Consider the following 18105-nt stretch of genomic DNA (forward strand, 5'->3'; position numbering starts at 1 on the left):
CTTAAAAGTAGGAACCTGGCTTTTATAAAGATTAAAAAAAACAAACAAACAAACAAAAAAAAAACAAAAAAAACAAAACAAAACCCAAAAGCTAGAACTCTCCCAACTAGTAGATATACAAATTAAACTACAGAACTTTAAGGAGTTAGTAATTCAGCCTCCTAAACCAGATATAACTCCTGTTGGTTTTTAAATGCCTACCTGAGGGAACTGACTTCTTAACAGGTGCAGAGAATGAAAAAATTACCTTTAATTAAGCATACTTTTATTATTCACTAGCAATAAGTTATGAAATTCTTAGAACCTGAATTTCTGGTGGTTATTTTCTATCAGTGATGGTAGCATATAAGCAAGGAGATGAAAAAGCATTGGCTTTTAAGCACTGTTCAAAGGGAAAATAAAAATATTGAGCAGTATACTTCTGGGTAGACTTAAATCCAGTTTCAACACTTTTATACCTGTGAATCTTGTAATTACCAGATGACTAATAAAATTGTTTTAGTGGCTACATATAGACAATAGTAAATAGCTTATAGCTTTGCAATTCACTGTGGTAACAGTGAGGCTCTCATTGTTTGAAAGCAGTATTTCTCCAAAGTTCTAGGACATGCTTGAATTTTTCAAATTTACACAGTTATAATAAATTCCTAGATTATAGAAGGGTTTCTGTGGTACCATTTTTAAGTGGCATATTATATGACAATTAGTATCTGCAGTAGTATTGCCCAAGACAAATGGATGTGGTTAAAATAATACTAGCTGCTGTCGTATGTCAGAGACATGCTAGTCCACATACCACTGCTATTTTAATTTCATAGGCTTCACTTAAATGTATTAAAAAACACTTAGTAGTTGTCACCGGAAGCATAAATTCCATTGGTGATCCCTGGTTGTTTTTTTGAAAGTTAGCTTTCATTGCCTGGAAAAATAGCAGTTATTAGTGGAACGCGTGAAAGGGAAGAGACAAGTATCTATACAAAGAAGCACCAGCATCTGGCACCCGAAGTAATTTCTAGTTTACAAAAATACCTGATGGTGATCTAAATCTGTAGTTGTGTGTCACTTATATTTGGTCTTAGTATCATATTGCTTGATTATCCATAGCATGTATATACATACATTCCGGATCCTGTACATGGTAGAATGTAATTGTAAGAAGCTTAAAATGCTCATAATAGATTATAACAATGGCTTTATCTGATAATATAGATGGTAAAAAGCCTTGTGGGGAAATCTGTGGTCATGGTTCAAATCTGACTCTGAAATAGGAAAGCAACTCATGCTAAGAAAATGGTAGACGTTTCACCTAGTATAAGGAATTAGAAGTATGTAAAATACCTCTGGCATTACAGTAATTGCTACTAATTGTGCTAAGATTAAAAAAAAAATGCATAGCTTTCAATTGGTGACAGCTTGCTACTTAAATCTGTGTCCTGGTAGTTAGTTACTATAGGTCATGGATGTCTTAAAGCCTATAAAGACAATTTTAATTTTCTTAAATAGTAAAAAAAAAACCCAACAACCTTATCTAAAGAGCTATAAAACCCCACAATATTAGAAATACAAATTATACCCTCAGACTAGAAGTTAGCTTAACTTGTTGAATGAACATAATTTTAAGGCAAGGTCTTTCTCTGCTTAGAGGGTATCTTCCAAATCAGCAGGCTGGGGTGTTTTGCTTTTTTGCTTTTTTTAAATTTATTTATTTCTCCCCTGAAATAAAAGCAACCTAGCAACTGCACCGGCTAATAACAAAATGCATGGTATAAGTGACTTGCTTTCTTGGAACACTTACTGCAAAGCATTAGTGAGTTGCAGTATAATACATAGAGAAATGCTAAATCTAGTATTTTCTTGTCTGGCTGTCAGTGCCTATATTATGATATTTAATAGTCCTGAATGTAGTTGGTTCATTTTAACAAAAGATGAGATTTTATTGATCACCAATAAATACAACGTATTCCTCTTTAAAATTAGGTACTACCTAAATCTTGCTGTATTCAGCAAACAAATACAGCGTTTGGGGGAAATCTTGTTTCCAAACCTCCTGTTGATTTCGGACAATTCACCTTTTATCCTACTTGTTGATAAAGTAGTTGTTTTCACTGCTCAGATTTCCAGAGAGTACTGCTGGCTGATGAGGGAAAGTAAATTAACGTGGTTTTGTTGGGTCTGTCAAGAAGCTGGGGGACAGGGACACAGGCTGCTGTGTCCTTGGGCTGAGGTTCCCTGTGGGGGTCTCTCCAGCTGGGCTTCCTGGCAATTTCCAAGATCAGGTAATTTATTTTCAAGAAGGTTGTTGAGATTTAACCTCCACTGAATTTTTGTAACTTGTGTTTTTATAGTCTGTGGGTTCTGCGAGATCTTGGAATATACCTGTTTGTTTAAAAAAAAAAGACAAAAAACCAAAACATGGAGGGTTTTGTGGTAACCAAGATTGATTTCCATACAATTCAAATTTGACCTAGTGTTTGTCTTGCCTGCAGTGTGCCTCCTAACTCCCAGGGAAGAGTTCCCCTCACTGACCTTTCCGGAGAACCGATTTTTAATGTGTCTTTGAGCTCATTTGCACTGACCACACCGACTGTTTTAGCTGACGGCGTCCAGGTACCCGAATGAAGGATTGTCACCAGCACTAAAGGCTGCTGAATTGCTACCGCCAGGAGGAAAAGAGATACCGGGAAAGGAGGTGCGCACAAAAATGAGGAGAAAAGAACAGAAACGACACACCAGCACCACCCCCCACCCCACCCCCCCCAAAAAAAAAAAAGTAAGTCGTAGATAAAATAGCTGAAAAGGCAGTTGTAAGCACCGCCGGTCCCTGTCAATAAACTGACAGAAACGTGTCTTTGCCAGGCAGGTTTTCAGAGCTTAATGCACTTCTCCTGTGCTGCTGCGTCCTCCCCGGCGCCCAGCAGCGGGCAGAAGCTCCTGGGCAGGCGTTTTTCTGCTTGGTAGAGACTCCTCTTGTGCTGCTCCCCCTCAACCGCTGAGGCGGACAAGGCCCGAAGCCAACTGACCTTCCATGATGGCGGCGAAGCTCAGCCCCCTCAGCTGCTCGCCCTCGGCGCCGCCCGGCCCCGCCGCCGGTCTCCCCGCCCCGGAGGGGGCGGGGAGACCGGCGGCGGGGCCGGGCGGCGCCGAGGGCGGGCGAAGACGCGGTTGCGCCGTCGGTGTAGCCCCCGTCCGCCACACAGCCGCCATGTTGTGCCGCTTCGCCTCGGCGGGCAGGTGAGAGGCGCGCCGCGGAGGGGGTGGGTGAGCGTCATGTCGGACACAGCCCCCGCGGCGTGAGGTGGAGGACGGGCTGCCCTCCCGCGGCCGAGCGGGGTGGGCTGGAGGAGGAGGAGGAGGCGGTGGGGGTCGTCCCCTCCTCGTCCCTCAGCGTCTCCTCGCCATTTCGGGAGGAGGGAGGTCGCGCTGCTGCAGGGATCATCGGCGAACCGGGCAGCGCGGGGCGGGGCTGCTGGTTGTTGTCCTTTCTCCCTCTCAGGTTCTGCTCTCTGCTGAGGGGCTGTCGTCGCCTGACATGGTGCTGCCAGCTCCTCTTATCTCCCCTAGACAGGGTCACCCCCCTCGGCCGCCCTTCAGAGCCCCGCGGGTTTTGCTGGTGGTTCGTCCCTGGTTTATGCCAAGGTCACCGGCGAAACATAAAAGGGCGGCAGGAGTTGACCTTCCTCCCGGCCCAGCGGTTCTCCTTTCGCTGTTGCGTCTGGTGACGAGCACGAGGTGTTAAAAGTGGGGAAGGGTAACCAGAACCTGGGTGGGTTTCTGCGCTGGACGTGGCGACTGCCCCGCCATCAGGCAGCGTGTGGTCTTCTGGTACCCACCACAGGGACAGGGAGGCACGTGGGGTGGCCTGAGTGATGGGTCTGGGTTCAGGTCTGGGAACCCCGCCTGGGGTTTTCAGGCCTTTTGTTTCCCAGTACAGGGTCATCGCGGGTAGTGAGGGAAGGACACTTCAGGGACGTCTTGGCTTCTGTTGTTAATGAATAAAGATTAGGTGAAGCTTTGAATGGCAGCATGTTACTGCTGGCTTTCCATTCCTACCTCCACCTTTGCCTTGCCCGTGTGTGTGGGAGGGCCTGGGACTCTTTGCAGTGGCTTGGGGGGCTTGGTTTGAGAAGTGGCATCTTTATGTTGCGAAGCCCTGTATCTGAGACCTTCATGTGAACTCGGCTTTGCAATTAAGCTACAGAGTGTGCTTGCTTTGAGCTCTTGAAAAAGGGAAATTTGACTCCTTTACCTAAGATACCACCCCATGTGCTTAAAGCAGATGATCGTAACAGTCATGGTTTCAGTCTGCTTCAGTGGTGAAGCCCGAGTACTGAATAAGACTGCTTTCTGTTTTTTTCTCTTCTAGAAGCAGTGCCAAGTTGATAGCGCCATTGGGATGCTTGGTCTCTAGGCAAAAACACACTCTTCCTGACTTGTCGTATGACTATGGCGCTCTGGAACCTCATATTAATGCAGAGATCATGCAGCTGCACCACAGCAAGCATCATGCCACCTACGTGAACAACCTGAACGTTACAGAGGAGAAATACAAAGAGGCGCTGGCAAAAGGTCTGTATATCTACAGTCAACAGATGAGACAGAAGCTAGTTGACATAGGTAACAGGACAATAAAATGGATAGCCCTTAGTTCCAGGGGAAATATTTTATTTTCAAGTTTTTGGATTATCTAATTCAAGCTTACCTTTTTCTTTCTTTTTTTTTTTCTTTAATAATGTGAGATGCTATTAGGAACAAGCTTTCATTGTAAGCTTCAGTGGTGCTGATAGTTGGAAACTAGGTGTAACTAAAAAGCATGAATTCTGTGTAGTACTGTAAAACTAGAAGAAAATTCATTGATTTTTGGGGATTTAGTCCATATTGACATTAGTAACTTGAACCAAAGACTGAGTCAATAGGAAACTGTAGTCATTTTACTAAACAAATACTTTGCGATGAAAGGTTAGTAACAAACTTAGATAAAGTTAAATTTGTGCACCTTCATGGTTTTTGTATCAGATACTCTGCTGATTGTTGTGGAATAATCTTAGTTGCCTACAAATGGAGGTGAGACAAATGCCCAGTTAATGTACGTGACACCCAGTGAAGAAATCTGAATTTGCTGTCAGTTGTGCCACTGGATCAGATTGAGGGGTCATGTAGGTCGCGTGCCAGTGTGAGACACAAGATAAATGTCAAGCTATCATGGATTTTTTTGTTAAGATCTTAAATTGAATCTTGAGATATGCTGACTTCTGTGAAAACTTTACAGTTGTTCTAGCAGGGCTACGCTGAAACACATGAAATGCTTTTTTCAAATCTTCTTTCAGTTGGACTGGTGAAAGTGTGTGAAATAACGTGTATATATTCTTAAGAAGGTGGAATATTTTCTGAGTTTTTTTCTGTCATGATGATCTTTCTAAAGAATATCAATTTATCTCTAAGAAGTGATTACTTTATAGACTCACTTCTGCGTTGTTGCCAGGTGGCTTCACAGTGTAATTTAACTGGTTGGGCTTGGATAAAAGTGAGTCAAAATTGTCAATATCTGAGTAAACTCGAACCCTGTAGCCCTTGAGAGTTTAATATTCCTTTTAATAGAGAATATTAAAAGAGTATTAATATTCCTTTAATAGAGAATGTTGGTTACCTATGAAAGTTTAGAGATTTTCAAGTGCCCAAGTAAGCTTAAAAATAACTTGTGTGGTCTAAGTTAATGAACTAATGAGATTTGGTTAAGAATCAAGCAATGAAGATTGGTTCCTGCTTTGTCCTGACAGTGGTGGATCCAGGAAAGTTGTATTCCGGAGACTTAATTAGTGCAAACAGAATTGAGGAGGGAACCTGAACTATAAGAAATTGGTATATCTGCTGGTGATATTGGTGATCTGCTGCTGGTTACTTACGCTGTTCAGTGATCAAGGCTTCAGCCACTAGTGAAATCAGAATTTCTGCTTAGCAGGAACATCTGCAGTGTTGTGGATCCTTTGAGATATTTTTAAAAAAAATACTATACTTCGATAGGCTTTCATCACTTGCTGTTGGAAACAGTGTATCTAGAGGTAGAAGTTAATCTTTCCCTAAGGATTTTGCAGGCATTATTTTGCAAATGGATAATGTAATGGTGGTGGTAACGCACATCAAAGCAGACAGATATTTCCTTGCAGACAAATATTTCATTGCGATATTTGTCTCTGTGTGTGTTTTGGTTTGGCTTCCCCTCCCTGCCCCTAGTTGGAATCTGAGTATACTATGTGTAGTGTTTTGACCCTCATTAGAAAGACTTCTAAGACCATGATTCAGGAAAGGTCAGAGTCTGAACTACCACATCATTCTGTCAGTGTTGTCATTCTTTTTCCATACTTTAAAACTGAGCATGATCAAAAACCTCTCTGCGCTGCATTTCAGTATTGAGTTACCCAGCACATCTAATCGCTCTCTAATACTTCTGGATAACAGAACCTTGGCAATGGCTTTTGTTCAGCAATGGAAGGTATTCTTTTCAGATCCTCTTTACATCTTCTTCACCTATCTGTGTCTGCTTAGAAAACTCAAATAAAAGCTGTCCTGAGGTTCCCTTGGCTTATGTTGTCAGCTCATTTGAAAATGAGCATGCGCTTCTGTGATGGGGTGCAGCGCGGGACCCTATGTTTCAGCATAAGCAGGTTGTGATTACTGTCTCATCAAAATGTGCAGGACTGGCTAATTAAAGGATATAAACTTGAAACTTACTTTTAGTGAAAACTTGTGCCTACCAGAATTTTCCCTGCTCTTTTCTGACAGTCATGTGACCTGTGGTGCTTTGCTTATTGCTCTTACAAGGAAACAAATGACTCCGTAGACTAAGAAACTGAGTTGCCTAGTCTTTGGAGCACCTCTAAGCTGCCTGTCTTGGTTTACTGAATTGTCCTCTGTGGCTGTGTTGAGGAGTGTGGTGAGCTGGAGCAAATGCCAGGGACTCTATACAAATAAATTCCAAGATATTTTTGTTGTAACCGAAGGGCAAGTTAATTTTTACCCATTGTCTTTTTCAGTGCAAAGTTCAGCAAGACTGATCCGACAGCACCACAAATAGCGTGTTTTAAGGACAATGGTCAAATGCCCTTTCTGGTTCCTAGTGGTCCTAGATTCTTCTAAGGAATGGTGGAATAAATGGTGATAAAGATGTTAAAGACATCCTGGGTTATTTTTGGATTTCTGGCTTGCGATACGTTGTATGCTCTGGATGAACTTAAAAGTGTCATTAAGGAATGCAAAATTCAAGGAAGATGTCCCAAAGGTGCCATTCGAGTAGGTATGAGAGGTGTCTCATCTTTAACATGCTACCTGAGTTCAGCAAATAGTGTTTGTACTAACTGCATTGGATGCTTTGTTCCAGTCCTGTACCTGTCTGGTTTTGTTGCGCTGGGTATTATTAGGAATGGAGACGCAGAGATCATGTTAGTCACAGACCGTTTTTTAACTTACAGGTATTTTTCTGAATGGGAAAAAAAAAAACCAAACATATTGCATGTGAAAGTGAATTTGTGTAGGGGTGACATTATTCTTAAGAAAAGTTTATAGAAAACTGTTTAGTTTCTGCACCTTAAGGAAACTTTTTATTCAGTGATCATTTCCAGCAAAACCAAAAACCATAGGTGTGTGATTGAGCACGACTATAATTCATTTTAGCAAAGCATTGAATTCTGTATTTTTGGGGGACTTGTGAGTCACTTTGGAACAGCTTCATCCAAATATTTTATTTGTATGAAGCTTACCAAGGATGTTGTAATTTCTGAAGGGTAGATGTGGCAGTTAGGGACATGGTTTAGAGGTGGACTTTGCAGTGTTAGGTTTATGGTTGGACACAGTGATCTTAAAGGTCTTTTCCAACTTAAATGATTCTATTAGGACGAAATGGTGAGAACCTGGAATCCTGTATAAAACCTTAGTAACAAGTGTGCTACTGCTTTGTGGCTTGCCTTCACATCTGTGTTAAGATGACTGATTTATTGCTATAGGAAGACTTCTGCTACTCATTCTGAAAGACAGTGGATGAAACAGCTGCCCGTACTGACTGCTTATTAGAGAATGTACTGGAGTGATGGAAAAGCTCTCAAAAACCTTTGAAATGTTTGAATTCTTTTAAAAGACAAAATAGCATTGAAAATACTTGTGTTGAAGTGGTGCAACACCATTTAGAGGCACAAGGCACCAGTGAATTCTTTAAGGAATATGACATGTGGCGAGGGAGGAAGTATGGGGTCTGATCTTGATTTCTGATGCAGGGTTCTGTAATGTGGAGTAAAGTGATCTGGGTCACTATCTCTTCCTGCAAGTGCTTCCCTCCAAAAAAACCCAAAACAAATAGAAAAATAGGAGGGAGAAGAACATTTTGTTTGTGTACATGCTTACTGTACTCATCAACTTTCTCTGAAGCACAAACTCTTTGCCCTGTAAATTGTTTAAGAAGCTTAAAAATTCTTAGTTTGCAAATCAGTGAGCTAATGGGCAAACAATGTTCTTGTCTCGTAGTGGTAATACTGAGCAATGTACAAGTGCTGGGTCCTTCAAATGTTCTAGCTGTACTAGTTGTTTTATTCTGCTACAGAATGTCAGTAAATCTTGTATGTGTAGTGTGAGTTGCCTGAAAGTTGCTGTATTGGCAGATCACATATCATTACAGGTTTAGAAAAGGTAAAAGGTAAAGAAATCTTCATAGTAGTTTGTCAGTGACTATCTACAATATGGACAAGAGTCACAAACCTTATCTTTTCCATTACACATGTTATAGGCCTGTAAGACCTGAAAGATTTTGGAGATGGATGGAGGCCTAGTGGCAACTTAGTAACTACTGTGGTGATGATGATGTTTTTATTTATCCATGTATTTTTATCTTCTGCGTCTGTAGGTGATGTTACAGCTCAGGTGTCACTTCAGCCTGCACTGAAGTTCAATGGTGGGGGTCATATCAATCACACCATCTTCTGGACAAACCTTTCTCCTAATGGAGGAGGAGAGCCTAAAGGTTAGTGCTTGTTATAATTGACCAGTAGAGCTGATGATCTTTTCTTTATTTGGAAGAGTCTAAAGGATCTTTATTTCTCAGATTTAATTTGCCTTCAGTTGTCACAATTCTGAGCAATTCAGGGTTTTTTGGTTGCAAGCCAAGAATAGAAAAAGCTAGCCCCATGCTAAGTATTTTTAATTTCTAAAGCTGATTATGTATACACCGCAAAATACCTGGCTATTGCTTTATATTGTCCTTTCCATCTTCATATGAGAAAATAGTTGTGTAAAGCTCTGCTATTTAGGTTGGCATATATGTACTCGGTTCACAGAAAGGGAAGAAATGTGCTGCAGACCACCCAAACTAGTGGCTGGATTTGTGCTCCAATTTGAATAGGAATAGTTCAGCAGTTAAAGCCTGAAGGAAGAAATCTCCTTTGGGAGGATAGAGTAGTGATTGTCTACAAGTGACCTGCAATTAAAGGTAAAGGCCCTATGATCTCACAAAAGCTGTTGTGATAAACCTGAGGGTTTTTAAATTAGGTTTATATGCCAGTCTGTAAAGTGGTGGGCTTCAGGTGCTTTGAACTCTGGTTCGGCATTCATAGGTGACATCTGCTTGTGACTTTTGACTCTACCATGGAAGTACAAAGATGCTCTGAAGATGATCTGATTAAGACTCGAGCATAAGGCTTTGAATCTGAAATTTCAACAAGCAGTTCTGATGTCAGTCCATTTCTGATAGCTTGTTTTCAGATGACATTCTCAGAAAAGATGCTTTAACGCTTTTATTTTTGTCTCCCATTTTCTATGAAGTTTCTGTGAAAGTCGGTAAGCCTAAAATATCATCTTTCACTTTCAACTGAATGGTTCAAGGCTTTTGTAGGAAGCCTGCTAAAGCCTGTCATAAGATGCACTTGCAGCTATCACCAAGAGATTTTCAAGACCATCTGTCTGAAGGTGGAAGGAATGAAGAATTCTCCAGTATTGCCCTGTATGAAGTGTTCTTACACATGCTAATTAGAAAGCTGATTAGGAAGGCGCGTAGACACCTTCAGGTTTTGAGCAAACACTTAAATATCCGAAACCCACATATGTGCTAGGGTGTAGGGGAAAGGAAGTAGTTTGGCAATGTATTGTTACACTAAACAATTCTAGTTTCTGTTCCCATCGCCCCAGCACATGTTAGCTTAACAGTATAGTTAAGAAGGGATGTCATCGTGGAGTCTTCTTATCCATATCAAATAGACTATTTAACTGTAGAAGCAGATGTAAATCTAAAATACGAGGGAAAAGGTTAAATACCTCTTACTATGTGTCGGTTCATTATGTTGATATCAAAGATGTCCAAATATTTCTTTGTACTAAGACAAAGAAATCATAGCCACTTAGTGTTGTCTTTTAGATATGCAGACTAGCTCTTTACTTTCTTTCCTACTTCTCCTTTGTGGCCTTCCCTTTCCTTTTAGGCAAGAATGTAAGCAGCTGAGTGTCCTGTTGGTAGCACCCTGGCTGTATCTTCGAGGACAGCATGTTTGACTACTGCACTGATTTCTTGCTTAAGCAGGTCGGGACAGAACTGTTAATTAATGATGGAACTACTCCATTTGTTTAGACACTTCCTTCCCACAGAGACCAAATGCTTCTGCTCCTCTTCCCTTCTCTTTCCAGGCGGTATTTGGAAATTTAAAGGTGTTAAGTACCTGACCTTCTGTGATCTTTCTGTGCTTTTTTTAAAGGAGAATTGATGGAAGCCATCAAGCGTGACTTTGGTTCCTTCGCGAACTTCAAGGAGAAGTTGACAGCTGTATCAGTTGGTGTTCAGGGATCAGGCTGGGGTTGGCTTGGCTATAACAAAGAGCAGGGACGCCTACAAATAGCAGCTTGTGCAAATCAAGACCCTTTGCAAGGAACAACAGGTCAGGTTTCTTTCCTTCCCTTCTGCATCTCTCTCTGTAGACTTCATAGGCAAGTGTATGAGATCTGAAAAGGGGTTTGTGGACAAATGCTGAGAAGAAATTGCTGGATAAATAGGGCTGGAAAACTGAGTATGACTACTAGCAGAGGTGAAAAACAGTTGCAATTTTTAAAACAGCATTTGTAAAGCAGGACTTAAAAAGTAGAATTTAAAGTCTGTCTAGTCAAAGGGGAAATAGATGGGGCATATTGTGAAAGTGCTCTGTCTTAGACAATAGTTTTAGCTTAGGATCCTTTGGATTATTTTTGAGTAACTGGAGTAGCTTGTCTGTATCGAGGAAGATGGAGCCTCTTGCCTTTAGACTGTTTTCTCTGTCAAGGGGGGCTATTCACAGAACTGTAAGCGTAGGCCAGACAACAGGAGAGGGGAAGGCGTACGTAGTAACAAGAGTTGCCTTCCTCTCTCCTGTTGTCTGGCCTACACTGACCCTTCTGCCAGAGAAAGCTATCTAAAGGAGGTGGTGTACATAGTAACTGTTGTTACTATGTAGGCTGGGTTTAAAATGGAAGGAAGCTGCTTCCTTAATATTGGTAAAAAGTAATGAGTGTCAATTAAATAAGCCTTGGATGGGGACACATCTTACCGCTAGTCAAGGAGCATAATACTGGCCATGATGACTTTTGAAGATATTTTTATTTTCTTCGAGTGACATGGCAGTGATGATGGCAGGCTGGACACCCTCCACAGAAGGAAGAGCACGTGGCCAATGAGAGCCCTGCCTGCAGTGTCTGTTTGTCCAAATCCTGTTGCAGATATCTTTAAAACATGATCTGCAAAATTCGTAGAGAATGGCAAGGAATTTAATGTATTGTCAGAAATCTGTGTATTGCTTATCAGTAGGGAAAAAAAAATAATTTTATTTTAGGAACATACAGCATAATGGGTAAATTTCACCCCTGCCCTTCCATGAAAACTCTCCACTAAAAATTCAGTGAGAAGGGTATTTAAGGACAAAAGCAAGGAAAGTAATTAGACAATAACTTGTGATCAAAATATTGGATGCCAACTGGCATGGCAAGAGGCTCTTCCGTGGTGTAACTTTTCACGAAAATGCTTGTATAACTGTGCAAAAGAGGTAAACTTTTAAAAAATGACTTTATCTCATTTCAGTTGTGACTTCAGGGCAATTCTAGAGTATTCATAGGTGTTTGTCTTAATCAGCTCTTTCAGTTTATACGTGTGTGTGGAGAGCAAACAATGTCGCAATAACCGCCTATGTGCCAGAGAGCTCTTTGTCTCCCTGCAGATAAAGACTCAGAAATTGAGTACAACTTCGGGATGCAATGTAAAACGTTACATGTAAAGCATGTTTTCATAGATTTACAAAACTTACCCTCCTTTTTGTTTCTTTTACAGGTCTCATTCCTTTGCTGGGAATTGATGTATGGGAACATGCTTATTATCTTCAGTATAAAAATGTTCGACCTGATTATTTGAAAGCCATTTGGAATGTGATCAACTGGGAGAATGTATCTTCAAGATATGCAGCTTGCAAAAAGTAGAGTGGTATTCTTGCACAGACTACTAAAATGTCACCACTTCTACTCTGATACCACTGTAGTAGTGCCTGTGGCTTACAAATGAATTGCTCTACTGCAGAAAACACTTAGCTCATCCAACAAAAGCATTTCATAATCAAGCAAAGTGTCTGCTTGTTTAATTCTGTGAGAGGTATTTACTTAGATTTTTGAAGCTTTAAACTGTTGTGCAACAAAGGGAGACACTTTAAATAGTCTTTTCCATTGCATATAAAACATAGATCACTTTGCTGAAGCTTATCGAGGTAATGGATTTCCTTGTTGCACTGAAATACCTAAGTGGAAACATGTACTTTATGTTGCTATAAACAAATAAAACTCAAAAGAAGAATCTTCTATAACTGTCTATAAGAGACTAATTTTTAATAATAGCTGGACCGGTTACTTACCTGATTTGAAAATGGTTGGAGAAGTGCCTTTTGTAATTTATTGTATTACAGAGTGTGGAGCTTTCTTACAGATTAAAAAGATAGGTTAAAGGGGAAATAGATGTTGCTGTGCCCACCTGACTTGGCTGTCTTCCGTCGTCCCTGTCATTTCCTGGATCTCTTAAGTAAGACCTTCATGTCTCTAGCTGACTAGCGTGTCTCTATGTGACTAGCATCATATAGGTTTTTGCCTGACAGAAGCATCTGGCAGAAAGAATTACACTTTTTAGGTGTCAATTCAAAACTAAATCTTTGCTATAGTTATTTACTGGGGCGATCAGTTTATTTTGAAACCCATGTTCCTAACTAAATGCGCCCAGCCTCTTTCCTTATGTGTTTCCTTCCAAGCACTTCAGAATGCTTAAATTAATGGAAAATACATCACGTAGCCCACAATATTCATGTTACAAGACTATTGACGCAAATCCTTTTTAAGGACCGAACATTAGTTAGAGTAGATGTATATCGTTGATAATTATTGGAGAAAAGAACAGTATTTAGCATAACTTGTAAATCATGTAGCTAGCTATAGATATAAAGCTTAATTTAAGCAAGTTGGATTGGTATCCGGATTAGCAAAGGTCAATACAAAGAGGAACAGGCACTTCAGATAGGAAGAGAATCCTTTGCTTCTTACTTTCCAGAAGTACCTTCAAAGTACAGAGGAGGCAAGTCATGTTTACTGTGGAGTCTGCGTGAAGATGAAGGAAACAGCAGAGCCCTTTTTTCTTTCCTTATTCAAGACTCTGTGATACGGCGAAATACCATATAGCAGAGGTCAAAAAACCCTAGTGGAGTGCTTCTCCTCAAAGAGTGAATGCTGAGGCAGGGCTTTGTTGGTGAGTGCCATAGTGCATATGTTGGGTGTCTCGTTCGTGCTGCATGTTCTTAAAGAACAAAAAAGTTACTGTGCCTATAGACTCGTGCTATGGAAGGGAGCGCTTAAGCTATGGAGGAAGTCTGAGGTAACTCCAGGTGGTGAGGAGGTAAACCATGGAGAGATCCTCAAGCACGACTGGCCCTTGCTGAGGCTTTAAAGCTCATGGTGTAACACCATGGGCATGCTGGTAAGGCTCAGTTTCTGCTGTGCACCAGGTTAAGAAGCTCCACTCATCTGTTTAGAGTCAGCTGGTGAGCTTCTCCTGATGCCTCGTATCCTGTCTTTAAGTCTGAATGTAGAATGTCCAAAGCTGTATGCAAACAGGAATGTCTATGGATTAGGAAGATGAAAATTTACTAAATGTTGAAGGCAAACAGTAGGAACACTGAAACAATGAAAATGATTTAATACTTGTTCTGGTGGACAATTATAAAGGACAAACAAAGGTTGGTTGTGTGGTTTGTTTGAAGGAAGGGCTTGGTTAAACTGTCTTAACTCCAAACTTCTGTGAAATCTGGAGAAAGTCCTAGTGCTTCTTGTGACACTGGGAACGTGCCTGTAATTTGGCACATCTGCTAGCAAAGTTGTCAAGTGTCTCGGCAGTGAAAGTGCATAAACCTCGTGCTAATCTTTGTCAGGCAGCTTGGAACCGCTGTTGCTATTCAGAACGAGCATGTTGCAGTACAGAAGCTGCTGCGGGGGTGGGCAGGAGCGTCTCTCCCTACGTGATCTGGGAAACAGGGAGGTAAATAATGACAGCCAAGCTCACATGCCCTGTCTGAGCAGACAAGTCTTAAGACCCGTTACTCAAAAACTGAACCGCTAATGCAGTTTCTTCTACCTAGAGCTTCCTGACCCGAATGGTAGAAACAGCAGCTGTGTGTGTAAAGTTGTCTCCAACCTGAGCTGTGCAGGGTATCTCTCATCAATGAGCATGAAATTACTTGTAGACTTGATCTGCATAAGAGGAACAGTGAGTTTTCTAACTTCAGGGCTGGCTGAATCTGTCTTTGACCTGGGCCAAACAGAAGAGTTGCAGAATTGCATCCTGACAGTCCCCCTGAGCCTACCTTTTGTCAGACCTTGCTTAACTGTGTTGCTTATGAAGATGTTGTGTATGTATACACAGTTAATTTGTGTGTAGGCCACAATATGTTAAGAACTTTGGAATCATTTTCAAGAGGGGGAAAAAAGTGCAGTACATAACCCAAATCCTCTTGGAAATGATGATGTATTGTGAGTCGGAAGAACAAAGTGCATCAGGGTGATCCCGTAAGAAGTACTAACGGGTGGCAAAGCTGCTGCACTTAGAGACTCTGGTTTGCAGGCGACAAACAGATTTCAGTGGCTGAACTTGTCGGAACCAGATGGAATCGGGTGTGAAAAGGCAACACGCTGCTGCGAAGTGCAAGTGCATGTTTATGACTCTTTTTTCTGGCCTCTACAAAGGTGTTTGAAGGCCGATACGAATTGCAAAGCCTGCGCCTCTCCTTCTGTACTAGAGAAGATGAGCTTCAGGCCGGCCACGCCGAGGTCGGGCAGTCTGTCCGCGGTCCCTCTGCGGTGGCAGCAGGGCTGGTGCGGTGGCCAGTCCCAGCCAGCCCGGGCGGTGGCGCCTCCGTCCCGCTCTTGGAGCAGGAGGGGGCTGTAGATGTCTCTGCTGAGCAGTCAGGAGTGGAAATAGGTAAAAGCCGCTTTTGTCCTCTGGCTTCTACTTTCTACCTCATGATTATTTATTTCACCTTTATCTAGAGCATGTATTAAAAAAAAGAAAAAACAAAAAACAACCAACCAACCAACTAGTAAACCCCAAACTGTCTCCAGAAACTACTGTCAGTGGCTCAGCTTGTGAGCTGGTAGGCTCTTACAGACATAATTAAACCTCTTTCTTTATTTACAGAAGACTTGTCTTTGTTTTGCATTCAAGAATTTAGTTCCCTCTAATGTAGCAAAATAGGTTTAAAGTGCTGCTGTGCCATTCTGCTGATATTTTACACGCCTGTTGCATTGACCTTGCAGAAATTAATGATTACACTAGTACAGAGCAATAGAGTTATGTTTACAGTTATGTCTAATATCAAGTGAATAAAATACCGGTAACTTAGTAGGCTTAACCTGCCTTTTCCTTGCAGTGCTTTCTGCTTAATGATTACAAGTAATGCCCTCAGATTTCACCATAGCTGTATTTACCTCTTTGATTCAAAAACCGAAGCCGCTCTGGGGGCCCGCGGTGGGTGTGTATGGGTGTTTGACTCAGAGCTGAGGCTTCTCCTGTCCCAGGGACCCGGAGCTGTGCGTTTTCCGCTAGGTGGGGGTGTCTGTCTGCTGTACTCCCTTGTCAGTAGGGCTTCTGAGTTGAATTTCCCAGAGGCAGGTTAAGAAGCAGTTTGTGTGCTCTCGCTGCACAGGAGAGGAACTGTTTGGGCTGTTGCTTCCACTGTCTAAATAACGGGGGTTACCCCTGCCACCGAAGCGGCCTGTCAGCTTGTGGGGAGCAGGCAACGCTGCTGTAGAGAAGACAATTTATTTTAATACATATAGTCAAATATAGGTCTTGCTAAAGCCAGGCAGGCAGAGGCTAGAGGTACTCCTAACTAAGGTACTCCTAACTAAAATGAAGTTGCTTCTAGGGTTCCCACCTGGCTGTTTAATTTGTCTCTAACTCTGTCTGTGTAGGGACACACAATGTCCATGACGTTCTGAATGGTCTTTCAACCCCAGAGACCAGCGATTTAACTGCAGGGGACGAAGTCTGTTGCGTTGCTATAATTAAGCCACAACTGCAGAGAGTATGCAGACGGCTACCTGAAGCATGGAGGTCGACAGTTATATCATGCTGCCTCCCAGGTCTGTTGATGCTCCGCAGAAACTCCAGCTTTTCAGCATATCTTCTTACCTGAAGAGATGGATGGACAAATAAGCACGTAGGCAAGTCAGCAAACCTGCTGCCTGGACCTGCCAGACCTGGTGGTCCACCCACGTAGCTTTGTGACACCACTGCAGCAGCTCTCTGACAGATACGTCCCACTGCAGTGCTCTTCAGCATCCCTCTGGGTTGGTGGCAAATCCCTGGAATGCAGAGAACTCCCTACAGTGCAGCACTCAGGAAGTCTTGGTGTTAGGGATATGTTGAGCCCCATAGTTGTGGGCTCCTGTTGGACAGAACTTTCAGAAGAAATGACAGTTTTCTGAAGGAATTAATTTCTCCAAAACTCTGGGAAACATGCAAAAGTTGCTGATTGCTGCATTAGGTATTTGCAGACAGGCTAGGGACTTCCAGAACCTGACTTCCTCCATGGGAGTTTTGCCCTGCTAGGGAAGGTAAAAACTTTGAGAAGTCCAGGTCTGTCTTCAGTTGGACTACAATTCCCTAGTCCTTTCTTGGTTTTGCCACCTTTTTTCTGGGGAGGAACCAAGTCTCTGCTTCCCTGGCTTCTCCCTGCTTCTGCTGAGGTCCCTTATTGTGCGCCACCTCCTTCAGAGTGAGCTCTGCAGAGTTTTAGTTCTTTGTAGCTGGGTTCCTTCCCACCGGCTGCTCCATAATGCTTGCATCTTAAGGGCTTGTCCTTTATGCTACTGCCAATAGAGCTGTAGCTCCAAAAAGTCAGATCTAGAAGCAAGCAGCACAGTAATTCAACTTTTTTTATCAATGAGTTTTGCGATACGGGCAGTATCAGAAGACTACTGCGCAGGAATTTCAGTTTTTCCTTATTTTTTAAGAGAAGGTTACAAGTTTTCACACTTATTGCAAAGATTATCACTGGCACATCAGCGGTCTGCAAATCAGGAGGTAAGGAGAAAGAAAGTGTTAATTTAATTGTCATGATTTGAAGGTAATGCCACAATTCTGAGAAGGACTGACTTCTGAGAAGGAAACATACTATTTCAATATTTGACTTTCACAGGAACGAGTAATAGAGCAACCTCTGTTATTCCTCTAGAAATTCAGACTTGAGGTAGCTAAAAGCAAGGGCGGCCAGTTTGCAGGAATTTTGAAATTTGGCTGTGGTCAAAACTGGCCAGAATTGAAAAGTTGTCAGTATTTCCAGGAATCCAGAAGCTCCCCAGGCCCTCCAGCTGCTGGGGAAGTCTGATGTTCTTGTCTGCTGGGGCAGCTGTCATGGGCTTCAAGCCTCAGGCTTCTCCAAAGGTCATTCAGAGCTGTTTCAAACAAAGCATTTTGGGCTCACCAAGGTGGTGTTTGAGAAAGCTCTCCCTCTCTGTGTACCTGTGTGTCTGTCTTCGGAGTAAATGCTTCACTGGGATGTTTCCGGCCACTCTTAGCCCTCAAGCAGAACT

At 42.2% G+C, this 18105-nt stretch overlaps 1 protein-coding gene across 1 annotated transcript; it reads left to right on the forward strand.

The window, feature by feature from the left end:
* The first annotated feature begins 3103 nt into the window (after positions 1 to 3103).
* Positions 3104 to 12839, forward strand: SOD2 (superoxide dismutase 2). Its single transcript, XM_074580335.1, has 5 exons — positions 3104 to 3231; positions 4364 to 4566; positions 8885 to 9001; positions 10722 to 10901; positions 12317 to 12839. The coding sequence occupies exons 1-5, from the start codon at positions 3203 to 3205 to the stop codon at positions 12460 to 12462; spliced, it is 675 nt and encodes a 224-aa protein (XP_074436436.1). The 5' UTR covers positions 3104 to 3202; the 3' UTR covers positions 12463 to 12839.
* The last annotated feature ends 5266 nt before the right edge of the window (positions 12840 to 18105 follow it).

This window comes from Larus michahellis, chromosome 3 (genome assembly GCF_964199755.1).
Source record: "Larus michahellis chromosome 3, bLarMic1.1, whole genome shotgun sequence".
NCBI lineage: Eukaryota > Metazoa > Chordata > Aves > Charadriiformes > Laridae > Larus > Larus michahellis.

Excerpts from the sequence above, each read along its gene's own strand:
- SOD2 (XM_074580335.1), top strand. The coding sequence starts at position 3,203 with ATGTTGTGCCGCTTCGCCTCGGCGGGCAG. Across the intron at positions 4,567-8,884 it reads CAAAGAGGCGCTGGCAAAAG|GTGATGTTACAGCTCAGGTG; the intron begins GTCTGTATATCT and ends CTGCGTCTGTAG. Across the intron at positions 9,002-10,721 it reads TGGAGGAGGAGAGCCTAAAG|GAGAATTGATGGAAGCCATC; the intron begins GTTAGTGCTTGT and ends CTTTTTTTAAAG.